This window comes from Gadus chalcogrammus, chromosome 15 (assembly GCF_026213295.1).
Source record: "Gadus chalcogrammus isolate NIFS_2021 chromosome 15, NIFS_Gcha_1.0, whole genome shotgun sequence".
Taxonomy (NCBI): Eukaryota; Metazoa; Chordata; class Actinopteri; order Gadiformes; family Gadidae; genus Gadus; species Gadus chalcogrammus.
In genome coordinates this window covers 19,779,683-19,800,601 of record NC_079426.1, presented here as the reverse complement: position 1 = coordinate 19,800,601, position 20,919 = coordinate 19,779,683, and the positions used below count along the sequence as shown (strand labels likewise).

The following is a 20,919-nucleotide window of genomic DNA, read 5'->3' as shown; positions in this document are numbered from 1 at the left end:
AACCTTATATATTTACTCCTCTCTTAGGCGACTCACCTCTATGCCACCACTAGATTGACAAACTCTCCCTGTGCTTTCATCCTCCAAACTTTCTGTCTCTCCCGCTGGCTCACTAGCTCTACTCTGAACACAACAAAGGAAACATGGAAGGAATAATATCACAGATATCAGCAAACTATTATTTACCAGTAGACTACTGAAACACACCATAGACATCAGTGCCAATGCCAACAGCATTCTGCTCTAATGTCACAATTCGGTTTAAACCATTGATATTTACTCTTTGACAATCATTTTGCATACGCTTTTATCCAAAGTAACTTAGAAATTGCATTGAACGTGCATTGAACATAGGAAAAGCCAAGGCTCTACTAGTTTCCAGAACTCCTGGCTACTCACCTCTATGTCACTACCAGATTGACACACACTGCTTTCATCCTCCAAACGTTCTTGCTCTCTCTGTGCTTCACTCTCTTTATTCTGAACACACCAAAGTGAACATGCCACAGGGAAGAATTATTATCAGATAACAATTACTGTTCCTTTCTCAGATAGTCAACAAACCACTTTTGATCTGAATGACAATAATTCTATGACTAGTTTTTTGTAGTCTATTAACTCTACTGTAATGCTACAACTGATAGGTAAACACTTCTCATTTTCTCACCCCTCTTTACTTACTTTGCTTCTTTTCTGAGACGAGGCAAAACATTGACGAATGTCTCTGCAACCCTCTTGCTTCCTCTTGCTCATGACGACTGTGAAATAACACAAGCAGCACTAACATCATGAGAGACAAGTTAAAACTTCACGCAGGCTTGTTGTTACAATGTACAACATTGATAGTTCCTAAAATGGAGTGCTGTGAATGGGTGTGCACTTCGTAGGCCTACAGTGCATTTGAAAGATTTACCCATGGTGACATACACAAGTGCGTGTGTGCGACAATGAGCCAATTTTGAGACAGGCCTGGCTAACATGAGATTCTACTATCATCCTTACCTCCCTTCTCCTACTCCCAATTCCTTTCTCGTCTCCTCTCTTTCGCTCTCCACACCTCCAAGCCTAGTTACCCTAAAGAGGATGGTGAATTCACTTAAACCAGCAAAGGTTTCTAATGCATATTTTTTACATCTTGCATTTGTTTATTTGTGAATCAGGCCTCTCTCTGTCTCTCTCGCTCTCTCTCACACTAAGCAGCACCAAATACAATCTTGACAACTTTTGTAGTGCTGTGTGTAGTTTAGCCACACGTTCGCCCCTTCTGAACTTGAACAAGCAGTTAATTTCCTTTCCTAGCTCCTCTTGTTTATGTTGGTAGCTTAGCCATGTCATGTCACGTTGTCAACATTGGATACATAGAGCAGAACATAGTGGGTCATATGTCCGATACCTTTTGGAAACGTTTTCTTCATAAAACGTGCCAGACAGACTGCACTAAAGAGAGAAAAACAAGTGCATCCTCATTGTACCCAGCACTTCTGAAAATGCACTTCCGAATGCATCTCTGTCCCCAGCACATTTAAAACCAAACTGCCCATGCATTTAGATCTAATGGGGAACATTTCGGAACATTGAGACGTAGGCATAATGAGGCGTTGGAATTACGGAATGGGCCGGGGCCAACGTCATCTAGCTGGCTTATTACATAGGTAACACATAGCTAATGATGCTGCTCGCTAGAGAAGCTACAAAAACCCACGAAATTTGAGAGACACTATCAAAAGCTTCATAACTTACCTGTGTTTTCGATCGTAACACGCCACTCATTTGCTGTAGTTGATGTTTTTGATTCCGTGGTCATGTAAAAAAGACGGTTGATGACCAATGCAATCGAGCGACAAGTCACCGTCACCGAGCCGCACGTGCGGGTTGGGCATATCTGAACATTGGGGGGGACTTGTACCTCCCAATGTATATGGCCGCTACGCCTATGAGTGAATGAGTAAGAGAGAGAGTAAGGCCCAATCTCATTCCTTTGCTACATAGAAAATCTCAGCCCTAGCCCTCGCTGTTGCGCGTTCATGCGCCGTGGAGTCATGTCCCAATACTGTTTAAATGTAGCTTAAGGAGTAAGGGGGAGGGCTAACATCCCCTCAAAATTTAGATTTTCGATGGGCACCCTCAAAGCGCTTCAGTTCTGACTTGCTCCCACAATACCTTGCGAGAAAACGGAAAATCAAGAAATATCCTAGACAAGATGGAGGGCGAAAAGATGCGACAGGATTGGAAAAACACAAATGTAAGTGTTTTCTCTGTAATTAACTATTCATTATTTTATTGATTATACTCTGCAGCCCGGCCGCGGTCTTCGAAGCCCGGCCGCGGACTCTCGGAAGATCGCGAAAATCCGATCACGGGCTCTGCAGCCCCGACCCCGGTTCTCGGCCGGGCAGCAGCCCGTGATCGTGCTCTGCAGCCCGGCCAAGAACCGGGGTCGGGCGGCCCACTCTGCAGCCCGGCCGTCGGACTTTCGCGGGCCGCCCGACCCCGGTTCTCGGCCGGGCTGCAGCCCGTGATCGTGCTCTGCAGCCCGGCCGAGAACCGGGGTCGGGCGGCCCGCGAAAGTCCGACGGCCGGGCTGCAAGACCGGGCTGGATATCATGTCGTATGATATCCAGATCTTCCATGTTCTAGTGACTCCAGGTTAAAAATAAGCTTTATACTAATATATTATATTATATTAGTAACATTCTAGAAGTAATATTATATATACTAATATATTATATTATATTAGTAATATTACATGGTTAATCAATGTAATTTTTGGCAGTACTATATTGTGTAGTGTCGTGGAAATATCAATCATAACTATAAATATACAATCACATACAAATTATATTAACCTTGTTTATATAATTATTACATTCTAAGGAACTGTATACATTCTCCCTGTAACTTAAGTTAATTCGTATTCAAGCTCCCACTGGAGCCAGGAAGTCTGGTTTTGTGACCAGGCCAATCGACTGACTTCTTTGTTGTGTAAACTCGTTTAGAGCCAATTCTGTAGACATGTCCAATACCCACCCATTGTATTACAAATTGACTTGTCCTAAGGTCACTCCCACTTCCTTCCCACAATGTTAATGTTCCCTATAAGAATCTTGTGAATCTATTGTCTCGTCGAATGTGTTCTTGGTAAACTTTGCTGCCGGTACTTTTCCCATGATCATGCTTTAAGATTAAATCAAATATTTCGCTGTCCGACGTGTCCGTGAGAGAACTTTCTCTTCATCATGTAGATAGCTATTATATATTGTACGTAACATATGGCCATATCACCCAGTTCTGGCATATAATTCCTAATTCCTTCTTATTCGTTTTCTTTCAGGACATCGTTGAGTCCACTGCCACCAGCCCCCCCACCTCTCCCTCATGCTCCTCCACCCCAGGCACCTCTTCCACCACCCCAGACACCCCTTCCAAGAGGAGAGTGCCAGGGAGCAGGCGAGGCATGAGGAGAGCGAGGCAAAGTTGGCGGAATGGTGGAGAAGATGTGATTCTCTAAAAAGCTGAGAGAGTGTGTGTGTGTGTGTGTGTATTTTTAGGTGTGCGTGTGTGTGTATTTTTAGATGCTTGTGTGTGTATTTTTAGATGTGTTGTTCAGTGTTTCTTATTTAAATAAAGTGTTTCTTCTAAAGTGTTCTTGTTCATAACCGATTATTATCTAAGGGTGCACTCACACTAGGCCAAAATATAAATACCATTTCAGGTTAAACATCTTTACAATGGGTCTTGCTCGTTGCCCGAGACAATGGCAGCCAGTCTGTCTCTTGTAACATTACCACGGGTCTGGTTATCTGCTAGGAGGCACGGGGAGGCCATGATGACGTCACAGGGTAGGGTTGTCCTATTTGGTAGGGGATCGGTTAGGGGTAGCAATGAGGGGTAGCAATGAGCATGAGCAATGAGGGTTAGGGTTGAGATGTAGGGTTGAGACAGTGAGCAAAGAAACGGGATTGGGCCTAAGAGAGAGACTGTATTCGCATTGTACTGAATAGATTATTAGTGTGCTTGGATGTACTCTGTAATTGGTCCCTGAATGTAACCTATGTCCACTGTTTTAGAAAAAACGTAGAACCACCACTGGGATTGGTGATTCTGTGGTTCTTGGGAGACTCTCCAACGCGTCGGAACACCATGTGGTATATATCATTACATCTTGGTACACAGAGCACTGGTGAGACAACGGGTTGGATCAGAGGGAGAAGGTGTTGGAGAAGGGAGAGGAATGTAATGACAGCAAAAAGGGCGGATGCGGACCGACGCAGAGGTAATAAATCAGCGGAGAGGAGGCTGGGGGTCGGCTTAGCTCAGGAAGTAGAGGGTGTCTTGTAACCGAAAGGTTGCTAGTTCGATCCCCATCTCCTCCTAGCTGTGTTGATGTGTCCCTGAGTAAGTTACATGGTGATCACAGGATTTAGGAATAATTATCTAGACTCCAAAACATGAGCAATTAGCGTTAAAAATTGTCTGCACACCACACTCCACAGGAGTCAATGGGTTCAATGGCGCCAGGGTAAAGTGACTCATCAAGAGGACCGGACCCAACCCATGGACTCTGCGTGGATAGGTGGATGTTATTTTGGTGCTTGGACCTGACGAGGTCTAGGTGCCAAGATAGCAACACTAATAAAATATTTCCTTCGAGATTATGATAAGTAAGACAATTTATTAAAAGTGATCTTATAATTTAGAAAAAACTATCGGCAATACTTAAAAATTAGACCAAATAAGTATGATAAAACGTTATCCAAATTTCTAATTTAGGTTATCCACAATGACAAAATGTCATTTAAAATAAATAAGCAAAATAAAATAAGAAAGGATGTGTGTGTGAGCCTGTTCTCGTGTGTGTGTCGGGGCTGCCAAGGTAGGGGAGAATCCTCTCCTACTCAGAGTGATGGGATACACAAGGGGATACACAAGCATACTTCAGATATAACAACATGGTTAATAAGTAAATGGAAACAATGTATCAATTCAGTGTTGAATAAACTAGATAAGGACAACGTAGAGGGTTTGGGTTTGGTATAGTAGTGAATCAAAATGTGGAAAACACTGAATGCAATCAATAGGTAGAATAAAAGGTTTAATTAGGTCGTCCAATTTAAATAGATAGTGAAAGGCAATCGGGTAGGATTATGAAGAGAATTGTGATTTTGAGTAACGGTTAAGACAGAAGTGAGTCGCCCAATATTGTGATTTTTGTTGTCTTTCACATCTCCCTAATTAAGGACAATAGGTGGATTGACGCCACATCTGCTGGGAAGGAGTCATACATGCTATGTTGTCAAATTGGATTCGGAAGTAGTGGGTTTACCTTCAAATGCCACTAATGCTGTTGCAACACTTTAATAATTTTAACTCTGATAAATTATCTTTTGTTTTATAGTCGCCCTGATGTGTATTCATTATGCACACACATGGCTGCATAAGGCAGATGCGGCTGAAGACTCTGTCTCCATCCCTCCACTTTGCGATCTATACCACCATATAGGTGGGGATTGATCGTATCCGAGGTACGGCATCCTGCAATAAGCCAGTATGGAAGGCTGGTTAGCCAACGACGGGTAAGATCCCACCTTGAAGCCTGGGACAACCTAAAACAGGCACAGTCACGATTACTTGGCAGAGTCACTGTGAGCACTGGCTCACTTGATCATGGAGTGACGGACTGCAACCATCATAGGAAAAGCCGGCTGATGAAAGGTGGAGGGGGAACAGGAGTCAGATATATCAGCTCTGGTAGCAGAGGTGGTCTTGAAACGGGGCATGTCGCGTTTTATTTTATTTTACCTTTGTGGTATAGAAGCCCACTAACGCATGTACGTTTTTTCGGTTTAGTGCATGACTTTGGAACAGCGTGGTTTCAGGCGGCTGATGGTAAACCCACCCATAATGGGCTTTGGATTTGGACATACTGGTTTCGATTTCCCTTCCCAAAAGATTGGTTTCAGTTTGCTGATGCTTAAGGTTAGACGTTTCGACGTTGGTTGCACCAACGGCGTTCTTAGATTTGCTTATCAGTTAATGCGCATGGTTTTGACCATTGCGCAAGGGGGGAGGTATTGAGGAGAATTAGGAAATTTTTTGAAAACAAGGTTTTTCTTCACCATACTTGCAAACAATGATTGACATCCAGCTAAATGAGTGTGAAATATTTGAAAAAACTGTTCAACAGATGGGTAGAAGCAGTCCCATCAGAAGACCAAAGTGCGGCTACGCTAATCAAGTTATGCCAAGGTTTGGAATTCCGTCACAAATTAGCTCAGGCGATAGGGCAGCGTTTATTCAGAAAACACTCAAACAAGTGATTTAACATCTGCATGTCAAACAAAGATTAGGCTGTGTCTACATTCCTCAAACCACAAGATATGGTGGAGAGAGGAATGGGACGCTTAAGACAAAGATTAACAAAATTAAATTAGAGTACTAAATTAAAGGACTAATGCACTACGACTGACACTAATGAGTTATCACATGAAAACTAACAGAACGACGTATCTAACCCCGCATGAAATGCTTACGGGTCGACTCATGCCTTCACCTGTCATTTGAGGGCCTCATAAAGGACCTCCATTAGAACAATTGGAAACTGAATTAAGACGCTATATGGGACAACTGACTGGCGTTCCAGAGTTGGAGGAGGAGCCACCAAGGGGGGTGGAGCCAGGTGACCAAGTGTACCTAAGGGTGTTCAGGAGAAAGTGGAACGAGCCCAGGAGAGAAGGGCCATACAAAGTCACCAACGCAACACCAACAGCCATCCAAGTGGAAGGAAGTGCCACGTGGTATCATCTCAACCACTGCACAAAAGCCGCTCAACCCAGGGATGAGCGTGAGGAGGAGGAGCCAGACGCAGACACACCTGGGGCTGACAAGCTGCCCCAGGACCAGATCCAGTCGAGCCAAGAGATACAGCAACATGATGATGCTGAAAACGGGGAGCCTGTTCCTGATCCTTTACGGGTTGTGCCAGATTCCGCTGGCACAAGGACAGACCCCGAGGAAGGATGAAACCACGGAGACAACACAGACCTGGAAGAGCCAGGAATCAGGGGCTGGTACTGAAGGAAGCCAGAGAGAAACACAGGACAATCCGGCCCCAACTCACTCAGGAATAGTCAACAAGAAACAACAACAAATAGTCTTATATGCTCAGATACCACCGCGGAACCAAGTTACTGAATTTGTGTTTACTGTTATGTCGGATAACCAACCGTTATGTGCATTAACCTTCCGCCATAATTATGAACATGTGCATAGGAAAAATCGGTGTGAAGTAAATATCCAATTTAATCCAATGAAATGGTGTTTAACAGTAACGTCAGGAATACATGGGGCTATAACAGAAAGTAGGGGTGCAACGGATCACAAAGCTCACGGTTCGGATCGGTTCACGGTTTTTGAGTCACGGGTCGGATCATTTTCGGATCAACAACAACAATAAAGATAACAAGACAAATGTGACTTTAAATAAAATATTTTAACTGTGTAAAAACAAAATAAAGTGAAAAATTAGGTAATAATCCTGCTTCCTTTAAGCATGGTCAATATTTAAAAAATTTGCAATTTGAGGCATTATTCCTTCTTCTTTTTAACATGGATAGGATAGTAAATAATCCCTAACCCTGGATTTACAATTCAGGATGTCTGCATTGCCTGTGGAGTTTAGAGTCTACACTCTCCCAAGGCAATGCAGACATCCTTATCTTCTTTTTTTTAGTTTGGTAGCGAAATACAGTTTCTGTGGTGTTTTATTTGGCATTTTGTAAATCCATTGATTTCGGTTCGGAGACTCATGCTCATTGCAAGGGGGGTTGGTTGTAGTCTTTTCGCTCGGTTCTAGCCCTACTGTTGATACGCGAAAAGACTACAACCAAACCTAAAGACGTCCGGTTCCGGTTCCGGTTTACGTTTCAATGGGATTTACGGAACGCCAAATAAAACACATCAGAAACTGTATTTCGCTACGATACTTGATGATGTTGTTAATACCGGAATTGTCCTTTAAACATGCGCTGATCACGTCAACTTTTTTTTTTAATCAGCCGATCCGCGGATCACTTGCGTCCCGAACCGTGATGATTGATCCGTACGGATCACGGGAAACCCGTGAACCGTTGCACCACTAACAGAAAGTATAAATTAAATATGAGAGAATATATACTTCTTAAAGCTGTGGCTTGGCAGAACAGACAGGCTTTAGATTGGCTTTTAGCAGAAAAGGGGGGAGTTTGTGCTCTTATAGGTGAAATGGGTTGTACCTTCATTCCATATAATACTGCCCCAGATGGATCATTCACACTTGCGATGAACAACCTAGAGGAGTCGGGTGACTGGGAGAGGATGCTCTATGGGGAGATAAGATTGGAGTGAAACTGGAGAGGAGACCGGAATGTGAGAATCGGACATCAGAAGGAGGTCCTATTTTCTTAACTGCTGACCTCTCCATGTGAACCACAACCATTTCGGACAGTTTGAACAAATGGACATTGGACTAATGGGTTTCAGAGCTGGTGGCTGCAAACAGAAGCAACAACCACAATGCCCAAACCCCCCACGTTTATATAGTATACCGGTACATGACGATAATCAGAGCAATCCAAATCTATGCAAGCTTGTTGACAATCTTAGTTTTTAATTTCTATTATTTACTTATTTTTTGAAATGTCATTTTTTGAGTTTCATATTTTTATGTCATATATTCTGAAATGCTAATTTTCAATGCATGCTGAAAATACTATGTTATGTGTGAATTCTAGTTAAACATTTGATAGATCTTTTTGCCTTAAACAGGTTTAAAGTCCTGAGAATTATACAGGTTGAGATTCCTGAACATGCTTAAAGGTTTTTAATGATGATCAAATGTAGTGCAAAATATAGCCTAAACGACTTATGTTTTTGTTATGATCTTATCTTACAAAAAAGGGGGGATGTGTGGTAGAAACTAATGAGTATATTCTATGGTAAACCATGATTATTATTAGGCCTTATATTTTAATGGTAGAAGACACATGATACCTGCAGAGCCTGGGTTCAGAACAGATGGTGGGACCCCTAAAAGGAGCAGGGAGCTACGGGGTTAAGGCATGCTGACCTCAGCCTAGTGTCTTGGGCTATCTTTGCTGACCATTTGCTGACCATTTGTTGACCATTCAGGTTAAGATGGATTTATGACTGAATGGAGGCGGACACCTCAAGGAGAAGCTGCTCTGTTTGTGTGTATAAAAAGACGCCGCAGTTTGTGAACCACAGTGACTCTATTGATCTACTCAGGCTGTTGTCGTTGTGGTTTTTCTTCACGATAAAGTCTTTTGTCAATTCTTGCTCCGGACCCCTCGATTTCTTTTACTCTCTCTCTCTTGAATTAGGCCCAATCTCAATACTTCCCCTTATCTTCTCCCTTACCCTTGAAGTTGCGCGTTCATGTGAGAGCGAGTGGTGTCTCAATACCCAATTTGATCAAGATTAAGGGATAAGATTGAGTGCTATGTACCCCTTATTTTTAAGATGATTTGAGAGCTCACTTGCTCCTCCAAGGGCTATCCCAGAGCACATAGCGAAACCGGGAATTTTAAAAAAAACATGGCTGCTTGAAGCGAGGGATATTTTACAGCTATCTACACAACTTTTTATATGTTTATAATTAGGGATGGGCATAATTAATCGATGCTCGATAATCGATCGTTAAGAAATGCGTCGATCAATTTATATTGTTATCGATCAAAAGGACGTTGTGTTGCATACTGTGAGTCTTGAAGCATTTAATTGAATATCACTATGTGGGAGAAATACCACCCTGCCGACTGGTGGAAAGTGAATGGAAGAAGGTTCCTGTCAAAGTTAGCGCGACAATACCTCTGCATCCCCGCAACTTCGGTCCCGTCTGAGCGGGTGTTTTCTGCTGCTGGACTGACAGTTAGCCTACAAGGCTGCGTTCGCGTCTGACCCGCGAGCATGTTAACATGCTTATATTCCTAAACAAAAATATGTAGGCTGGAGTTATGCTATGGACAGTAGGGACAGTCACCACCGTATGTGAGTCGCTCTTTTTTTTCTTAATGTGTTGTCTCTCGCTCCGCTTTTCTTTCGGCTTGGTGCCTCTTGGAGTCGTTACATTTTGCCAAAACTGTGATATTTTAGCAACAAGTTCAGCCTTATATATGTTCAATAAGGTATTGCTTTTAGATAGACTAGTTCATGTAATTGTTTGTAAATGGGTGGCTCATCTTTTTGTTGCGAGCCTTTTCCGCGCGCCGGCTGCAGCCTATAGGCATTATATGTCGGCCTTTTTTCCCCCGTTTTTTCAAAACAGTTATACCGTTTAATGCCCACTTTTAGCCTACTGCCTTTGTTTGATTATTGTTGTCCGATAAGTTGGCTACTTATTGTAATTGGAATAGGCTACAGATTTAGTCTTGTTGAATCGTTTCCAAACCTTTACGAGCGCCTGTAGGCGCATTGTTCGGACTTTACGAGCGCCGCATAGGCCTATAACCTATAATGCCTGTATTTATTATTTTAAAACTGTTAAACAGTTGTAGGTATTCAAGTTAACTGTATTGTATTAATGTTGGCCCATACATTATTGTTGGAATAAAGATTTCATTGATAAAAACATGCTGCATTTTCTACCAACGGGAATTTCAATATAGCCTAGAAAAAAGTTAATGATTAATAGATAATTGATCGATAACTCTAGCGATGCTCGATCAAGGAAATTTCTTCAAATGCCCATCCCTATTTATAATGACTCGGTTTGATCTGAAATGTGCTACACGAACGATGCATAGTATTGTAGGTCTTAACTGAAGCTTTCAAAAGGTAGTTTTAGGATACAATTAGCGCGTATACCACCACTCCATTGGCTTATATGGTAGCTTGCCAGCTAGATGCTACACACACCCTCGACTCTTCAACGATGGCGGCAGCATCTAAGAAGTCCCACAAATGTAAGTATTTTTCGCTTATAATTAATTTAAACTTTGACTTTGTTAAATCGCTAGTTTCATAGCTCATACAGTCACGCATTTCTCGGACTAGCCTGACTCCATGCATGTGTACAGATAACTTTATTATCCACGAATTACGTTTGATATCTGTGAATGACAGCACTTGCTTTGGAGACATCGATCCGTGCTTTACATGTAGGCCTACCGTCCACAAAACAATTACGACAGTCTAGTTTTGTGCTCTATACAGTCGTATATATATTTGCAACCATAATTGAAACTTTTTTAAAATCGCTAGTTTCATAGCTCATACAGTCACGCATGTCTACAGATAACTTATCCGCGAATTCCGTTTGATATCTGTGAATGACAGCACTTGTTTTAAGACATCCACCTGTGCTTTACATGTACCATCCTGTATTATCCAGGGACGCCAGAGCAAACCCGACATCTGATAAAATTTCGAACAGAAAATGATCACAAATTTGTGAGATCGAAATTCTTGGCTAAGCACCTATGGGAGTGAGTTATGCGATCAATGTTGTAGCCATTAATTATTGTATTATTAGGCCTATTATTGTAATCCGTTGTAATTTATTCCTGTCCATGCGTACATTGTTGTTGGTTATGATACAGGACACTGGTGAAAGAGATGGGGCTGGTGGGGATGATTTCAGGACAGCAGGCTGCCAAGAAGTGGGAGAACCTTAAGCAGAGATATAGGGTATGTGATGTTGTGGTAAAGAAAAAACTCGACATCTTCACAATTCAAGGCAATGAGTTACCAGAGCAGGGGATTCCCTCTCTGCCTTCAAGAAGCTCTCTTCCGAGTGCACCTCCCTTCTTGTCTTCTTCAATTGCTTGCACTAGTTCGGCACGTTGTTTTCTTATGTCAAATTGTATTTATTGTCACACTAGAGGTCTACTGTATATTGCTTGTAGCCTGAAATTTCTAGTACGTCACTTTGGACAAAAATGTTTGCTAAATAATTTGTCAATGCATACGTTAGTTGTATGAATTATTTAGTTTATGTTGTATATGTTGTGTGTCCTTCAAGGAGCTACGAACACCCAAAACCAGGTCGGGGACTGACAGGGGGGAGGTGACTGCTGCCAACTGGCAGTTCCTTGAGGATATGCACGAGGTGATGGGTGACAGGCCTGCAATGGACCCTCCTGTGGTGGTGGCCTCCTTTTCAGAGGATCCCACGCAACTCCTCATGGTATGTAATGAGTACATTGAATGGTCTGGATTTTCTGAATAGCAGAATGTGAACATGCTCTTATTGCAATGTGCAGTCTCTCTCTCTCTCTCTCCCTTTCATTTATATAAATATATACACAAAGTACCGGCCATACAGCCATTCACCCTCACACCCCCTCCTCCTGTGACTGTACTCACCCCCTCCACCCTGGCCTGGACGGCTATGAACCTTCTCCCAGCCATTGAACACTACTGTTTCCATATGTTTACTGTTCCGTAGGATTCACTGTACTTACCTCATTCTGTTTTATCACTTTTACCATCACTTCTCATTCACCTGTACTTAACATTCTGCAATATTTGTACTACCTTGCTGCTGTTTACTTATATCTTATTTCATTCAGTCTGTATATATCCTGTTATTTATACCACTACCCTTCCAGCTCATGTTTTACAGTCCCACAACTGTTAACTAACTATACTGTTCCTAATGCACATATTTTTTTCATACTGTACATATCCTGTTATTTATCACTTCAATTCTGATTGGTGTGGTTTATGTGGCATTTCATAACTCACATACCGAAAACACATTCAGATAACAAGAGCACGCTTCAATTTCACCTCCACTCAGGTGTTAAATACCCTAGACCAGGGCCATCAGACATGGTTCCTGCCTTTTGTGTGTCTAAGAGCCAGGGCTATCAGACCCTGATGGTTGGCCTTTGTCTAAAGCCATGACAAGATGGTTGAAACCAACCTTATTTACATCTATATGGCCATATGCCTTTGGTCAAGTACACACAAACATTTGACATGACCACAAACATTTAATCAAGATTGATTTTGTTCCGTTAGGAAATGGTTGAGCCTCCATTGGCACCCAGCACCTCTGCAGCCAGCCTCTCTGCAGCCAGCACCTCTGCAGCCAGCACCTCTGCACCCAGCCCCCCTGCAGCCATCACCTCTGCAGCCAGCCCCCCTGCAGCGACAGGCTCCCCATCTCCCTCACCCAGAAAAAAACAACAACAATCCAGTACTGGAATTCCTAGTAGAGGAATCAGCAAAAGAGGAGAGGCGAAACGAAGAGGAGAAAAGACGGCACACATAAAGTCAGGAGAAAACAGACCGTCTCTTGAGTCTTTTCGAAAAAATGGTTGACAAAATGTAGGGGTTATTTTGGTTGTTTGTTCATTTGTTCATTTTTTGCAGTTCAGTCGTTATTGTTGTACATATATATTTTTTGTGTTATGTTTATGTTAATTTTATTTAAAAATAATTTTGTTTACAAAGTGTTTCTGAACATTAATGCCATTCAAAACAGATGACTGGTGACAAACAGATACACAAAACACTATGCACTGTGTATGAAATGATTTATTGCAATCAGACTTATACAGATAACATCTACACTCATGTAAAAAACAACCACCACCACCACCAACGTGAACACAAAAGAAATGTAAAATATATACATATATACATATGACAATTGTCATCATCATGGGGCTTGTGCATTGCCTGAAACTTGGGCAGCCAGTCTGTTTCTGACATCATTCCCAGAGGTTTCGTTGTATGCCATGGGTTCACGGGGAGGTTGGGGGTCGTGCCGATCTCCTAAAATGTCCTCATCTGGAACCAGAGTGTCACCATTGTCCATACACACATTGTGCAAAAAGGCACATGAAGCGATGACCTGTGGTGCAAATGTGGGCTTCACCTCTAAAGCCCTGAAAAGTGTCGACCTCCACCTGGTCTTCATCATTCCAAACGCCCTCTCAATTATGCTGCGCCCCTTTGCCTGGTGGTAATTGAACCTCTGCTGTACTTGTCCTTGCACTGGCTCCTTGAATGGAGTGATGAGGCAAATTGGAGTTTCCAGACAGGGATACCCACCATCACCCAGAAGGATGTAGCCCGCTGGGGGATACCGTCTTGCAGTATAAAAAGTGCTATTTTTCATAACACGTGTATCGTGGACAGATCCCGGGTACCCCACATAAATGTCCAGAAACCTCCCATTAGAGTCACATATTGCCTGCATGTTTACTGAGTAAAAACCTTTGTAATTCAAATAGTCCAATCTGTGACGCTGTGGAGGTTTGATTCGGATGTGGCTGCCGTCGATAGCTCCAACCACATTGTGGAATGCAGGGGTTCCCGAAATGTTAGCAAATCCCTGACCAACTGCGGGCAGGTTCGCTGTTGGAGGAAAGCTGATTGCTCTGCCCAGATTGTCCCATATGTTCTGGGCCACTCTGTGGATGATGCGGTGAACTGTAGGCTTTGGCACGTTGAAGACACGGGACACCACCCGGTAAGAGAGTCCATGTGCTAGCCAATAGGTGTAGATGAGGACTTCCAAATCTTTACCCCAGCCATGGTCCTGCTCCCTGTGCAAAAGCCTCTGTAAACTGCGCATTGCTGTTCTGCTGAGGCGGAAATCCTGCCTCAGCTCCGACTCCACATCCAACCAAATGCGCAGTACAGGCATGTTCAGGTTTAAGGCACAGTATCTGGCCGGAGCACCAATCTGGAAAAGAAAAACATTACACACCATTAGTGGACTGAGTTGGGACAAAAATGCTGATGGAGATAATTGTCATCACTGTTAATAACTTAAGAATATATTAATCAAGTGCCTTGTATTAATACATTACTTTGTATGAATCAAGTAAGCAGGAATATGGCTTTTCACAGTTTCCGTGTGTGTAACTTAGATTATTAGGTGCTATTTTGTCTGCATATGTGCAAGAGCATGTTTAGACAAGAGGTGACGGGAAGGGTCGAACTGTGCTTCTCTCAAGCTTGTTGTTTTTGTTTATCTCCTAAATATACTACATGCAACTACGGAGTCCCGAAGTGAATTTTCAACGATCAAATGCCCCCATCAAACTACTTTAAACTTTTTTCATTCTTCCCACATCAAAGCACATAGTGGCTACAGTTATGTCTCCCCTCCCCCTGCACAAAGAACATAGTGACTGCTGTGCATCGATATTACCCACGAGTTGCATACATCCTTAACTTTTAGTTAACCGTCAAAGCAAAATATTAGACACACAGATATTTACTGGATTCCTATTCCAATAACATGTCATGTCATTTAGAATAACAAGTAGGCTACATGTAATTTGCCCGTGTCGAGCTCTACTGTTTTGGTTAGTTCGGTTAACGTTAAACAACTTAACGATGTTTGGAAACAATCCATACATACCAAAGTTTCATCCAACAGCACTTGGAGGCGTCGTAGACCTCTTCTCCTTGCTTGAAGTCTGCGATTTCTTGCAGACAATCGCAAAAAAAGAACCAAAAACATCGCAATGGACACGCACGCACTTGCAGACGGCATCTTCGAAGTGATTTGATTCCGGCGCTCTTCTTCTCTGGCTTTTATTGGCATTTCGGCGCTCTGGTGACGGGGCAGCCAGCTGGCGACGATGAATGATGACGTACCCGAAACCAAGTGACGTACCCGAAACCGAGTGGCGTCTCATTTCATAGGGGAAAGATCTCAGCCCTTGGCCCTTACACTTGCAAGTGCTAGGGTTAAGACAAAGACAAAGACAAAGCAAAAGGGGCAAGGGGAAGAATCGAGATTCGGCCTTAGTCTAAGTGTTTATATCTCGATTAATCTTCAACACTACGTGACATCGTAGCAGGGGGACACAGTGTAACCAACTGATTAATTTAATGACGAAGAAAAGCACCACACAATAGTCGTGCTGCGATTACATTTTTCGCCAAAACACAAGACTCTCTTCACTCTTGCCGAGGTGACTACACATGGCGGAAATTATTCTTTCGACCAATCAAATGACGGCAGTGTGTAGGTCCGCCTTTTTTTTTCAGGCGGCAAGTACCCCAATGGAGGAGTACTGAGATTAGGAGCGGCTCAGAGCGGTTAGGTGCACTTAAACCGTACCCTACCCAACTTTTGGCAAATGAAAAGCCAAACTACCCGGACCGAACCACTCCGATCCGACCCGCTCTACTCGGTGGAAACGAGGCATTATAGTAGCACGGTTATGGGTGCTACTGTTAGTCAATTACTAATGTTATTGTTACTGTTTGTTATGTTATTGTTGCTGTGTCTCCCTCTCAATGTACCAGAGCATCCTTGTCCGAAGGTCACTGATCGACCTTCTCCTCTGACGCAAAGCAGCGGCTGTGGGTGCTATTATTAGTCAATTACTAATGTCATTATTATTGTGTCTCCCTCTCTCCCACCATCTTTATCTCCTAACCCTCTCTTGCTGTGCCTCTAACCCTGTCTCTTTCTCTAGACCCAGCCAGTTTGACGGATGACCACCCGACCAGAGGCTCCATCAGTCGTTCCTTGTTGGTGTAGTTGTTCCATTTTGTTGTCTGTACATTTAAGAGTTTGTTCCGGACCACCTCTATTTGATTTCTGTTTTGATGTTGTGCTACATAAAGATAATTGAATTGATTGAATTGAGTTCATTATTTTATAATAATAATAATAATAATACATTTAATTTAGAGGCGCCTTTCAAGACACCCAAGGTCACCTTACAGAGCATATAGTCATCATTCAAAACTATGTAAAACAGACTAGGAATAAAAGGAAAACAGAGGTTAAACATGAAGAATAATAATAATTAATAACACTCAAAGACGCCTAAAGTGAAGGGGGGACCTCACTAACCACCACCAATATGTAGCACCCACTTGGGTGATGCACGGCAGCCAATCGGTGCCAGAACGCCGATTGTATGTAACTTATGTAACTAAATTCTAAAACCTTTGGGAAATAACTAACTTTGAAATAAGTCTTTACTTTTTCTGGTAAAGTTCCTATACACTTGATTTTTATTATTGTCTACAATTGGTCAATTAAAGTACTAAATGGGTTCACTTTTGTAAAAACATAAGCATTTAGTGATTTTATTTTCTATTGGATTATTTAGATTAAGCCACCTATTATTTATATCATTCTTACTACAAGACATTTTACTAAGTGTTAAATACATCACTCTACTTCATCTTGCACCCTGCTCTTGCTGCAAACCAATTTGTTCCCTGTCTTAACACTCATCTTCATGTACAGGCACATGATCTAAATGTATTATCCTTGGTGGAATGACTATGGAATGACACCCAATGTAAGATGATGCCAAAGAGAGGGGTCAAGTAGTTATTGAGTCACCATTAGCCAAAATGCTTTAAATGAATTTAATAATTTGGGATATTTTTGTTTTTTAATTTATGTTTATCACACAGTTGGTTGTTAAATTCTCCAGCCACCTAGGCCTACTGGAAAATAATAGTGTACATGGTGCCGAAGAACACTTTCAGTTTCAATCCCATTAGAGAAAGAAGGCTGTCGGCCGGACGCATTTCCCACACTGTAAATTTCCATGATGTGCTTTAATAAGTTCAAGGTTTTAAGTCAACAACCGGGAACAAAGAAGCATACTCCTTGCTTACAAAATAACTATGTGAAATATACTCTGTTATCATCATCATCATAATTGATTGATCTGACATTTTCTGCCTGGGCCGTGGAAAGAAAAACTTAGGACAAGGTAAGGTAATGCCAAAGGGAGCGATGAACCAGTTATGGCCATTTAGTTCACATGCTTTCCGTCTACAATGTATATGTAGCCTGATAGTACACAAGTACAAACATCCAAGGCTGGTATAGGCCTAGAACCTTTCAGTAGTCACTTAATTGTTCTTCCCCTATTTATTTAAATCAACCAAACTTTACTTTTTGACTTAATTCACTCAATAATTTAGACGATTAATTTGTTCATAACAGTTAATTAAGTCACTTTCAGAGTGAGGTAAATGTGGCGCTGAACTGCAAATGCGTAGACCGAAACGCGTTGTGGGAGTTGTAGGCTGCCCAGGCGACTCTGGTTCGACCAACATTTTGCAAAAATAGCTAGGCTATAATCTAGTGACCAGCCTTTCTTAAACTATTTTGTGCAATACACCAGTTATGTATTGCCCTCATCCTCTGGGACCCACTTACGTAGCCTAAAAATTCTAGGCCTATGTGGTCATTGAATGTTTCTCAACATCCTGAGTTGGCTGTATATACATTTCAGCCTGTCCTTTCAGAAAATACGACCGCATAGGTCGTTTGTTCCGCAACATATTACGACCTTTCTTTATACGTCCATGGTTACGACCCATGTTTACGTTTCACATATGGTGGCCCCCTAGCAGTTGTGTAAATAACGTCAATCTAACGTCTCGGTTCAAGTTCTCTCGGTTCGCGCTAATATAATACCTTTGAGCTCTTTTACTAATCAATGTGCGACGAAACAAGAGAGTGAGGGGGCAAATGCACATATTTCGGCCCATTTCGCTGATCATCGTGGTCCTGGTAAGTTGGCTGCTTAGCGTTTTACATTATATGGTTATTTGCGTGCTTTTCTGTAGTAATCTTCCTGATTTTCTGTAGTCATGTGTAGATGCTTTGACATTGTAGACACAATCAGTTGCGGATGCTACTGAAGTTATTTTATTAATACCTTTTAGGATTTAGGATGGGGCTAGCTCACAGGCTAACGTGCCAGCTATTGGATGCAGCTACCTAGCTGGTGCTATTTCCAATATAACATCCATCATCATTTCAATGTAATTAAAATAAGCAATACACGTAATACAATACTTAAGTAAACAGCCATGATACAATTAAATGCAGCATGATGAAAAAGACAAGTAAATAGGGAACAAACAGCCAGGAATAATGATGTGATTTTTTTTAATTAATTATTTTCTATTCGGATTGATACTTGCTCACAGCACATTTTAAACTATGTACATTACTAATATTTAAATTTAATTCTGTGAAAATGTGCTGTTTATCATAAAGGAAAAACAATGCAGTTGTATGCTGAACTGAAATCAGTTAACCGAATACAATTTAGGTCTCTTGTTATTTTCTAATTTAATCTTAAAGTCAAATAAAAGCGTGCATGGTCCATATTAGTGCTTTCAGATGTATACACACAAGTTGTCAAGAGTCTAGCAACTTATGTTATCACGGGCCTTGGTTGTAAGTACACTCTGAGGTTTTGAACACAAATAATTTATACATTGATTAGTAAAAGAGCTCAAAGGTATTATATTAGCGCGAACCGAGAGAACTTGAACCGAGACGTTAGATTGACGTTATTTACACAACCGCTAGGGGGCCACCATATGTGAAACGTAAACATGGGTCGTAACCATGGACATATAAAGAAAGGTCGTAATATGTTGCGGAACAAACGACCTATGCGGTCGTATTTTCTGAAAGGACAGGCTGAAATGTATATACAGCCAACTCAGGATGTTGAGAAACATTCAATGACCACATAGGCCTAGAATTTTCTATTGTGGTGTTATTGTTGTTGTGTTTTTTGTTTGTTTGTTTTGTCTAACAATGTCTTCTGAGCACTCTAGACTGCAGGAATTGCTGAGGGCGGGGAATGACTTGGCAGATGAGTTTGCAGCCAGAAGAGTAAAAACGTTTATATTATTTCTCCATTATGGGATTAAACACTTCTGCTGCACAAACCTGAACATTATGTTTGTGTCCCAGTACATTCAATATCATCCTTGTTTTTACTTTCAGCCTTCGAAGCCAAGAAACCGACGGGGGACTGGAGGCTCCAATGTTACGTGGAGGAAGAGGGACCAGGATGGGAACATCGTACCCCAAAATTTTCGGAGGAATCGATCTGGTCAGCAATATTAAATAGTTGGTTACACTGTCATTCATAATTTTGAATGCCTTTGGTCAACGATAATTTTTCCTTTTTCATATTTGTGTTTTCAGTTCAGTCTGTCGCCCCAAGGGAACCCCCTTGGGTGGATGAGTCGCAGACGGCTGATATTTCTCAGGATGTCCCAAGTCTTGGTGCGCATATTGAATTGTGGCATTTTAAATAGAGTCAACCTGAGGTCGCCCCAAGGGAACCCCCTTGGGTGGATGAGTCGCAGACGGCTGATATTTCTCAGAATGTCCCAAGTCTCGGTGCGCATATTGACATTTATGACATTTTAAATATAGTCAACCTGAGCAATGAATGAATTGCCAATTTTTCTAACTTTTTTTTCTTTTTTTATCATATTTGTGTTTTCAGTTCAGCCTGTTGCCCGTAGGGAACTCCTAGATGTTGGGGAGTCGCACACGGCTGATATTTCTCAGGATGTCCCAAGTCTTGGTGCGCATATTGAATTGTGACATTCAGTCAACCTGAGCAATGAATCGAGAAACAATTTTTCTAACTCCCTTTTTTTTCTTTTTCTTTCATCAAATTAGATCAACATCTTCAGGCACTCAGAAATCTGCTGAGTTCTGTCACTGTCCCTGCATCAGCAGAAGAGGAGCAGACACCCACCATTATCTGCATGGAGCAGAAGACAAACCATCTGCGAAAGAAAATTCAGGGCTGCAATGCCAGAGCTTCTGAATTCCATGTTGGCAGCAGAGACTGTGAACAGGCATTGTTGTCAGCAATGCCAAACTGTTGATGCTGTGGTCCGGTGCCTCGACTGTGTTGCCTCAGGAACTCAGTTTCTCTGTTCAGCATGTGACGTGACTATCCACAGGAAAAACATCTTCCATGACAGAGAGGCCATGATTGATGGTTTTTTCGAACCCATTCCCCCCACATCCTTTGTGGTGGTGGGTGAAGGTGGCCAACATCAACTTGGTGAACAAGGTACATACAAAGAAATAGTAGATTTACCCTCACATTGTTTTCATGATGTGTAGTACAACATCTGCAGGTG

At 42.0% G+C, this 20,919-nt stretch overlaps 1 protein-coding gene across 1 annotated transcript; it reads right to left on the bottom strand.

Moving 5' to 3' along the window:
• Window positions 1-13,184: 13,184 nt before the first annotated feature.
• On the bottom strand, window positions 13,185-16,603 carry LOC130405212 (putative nuclease HARBI1). Its single transcript, XM_056610245.1, has 2 exons — window positions 15,380-16,603; window positions 13,185-14,695 (listed from the first exon to the last, which is right to left on the bottom strand). The coding sequence occupies exons 1-2, from the start codon at window positions 15,563-15,565 to the stop codon at window positions 13,664-13,666; spliced, it is 1,218 nt and encodes a 405-aa protein (XP_056466220.1). The 5' UTR covers window positions 15,566-16,603; the 3' UTR covers window positions 13,185-13,663.
• Between the last annotated feature and the right edge of the window lie 4,316 nt (window positions 16,604-20,919).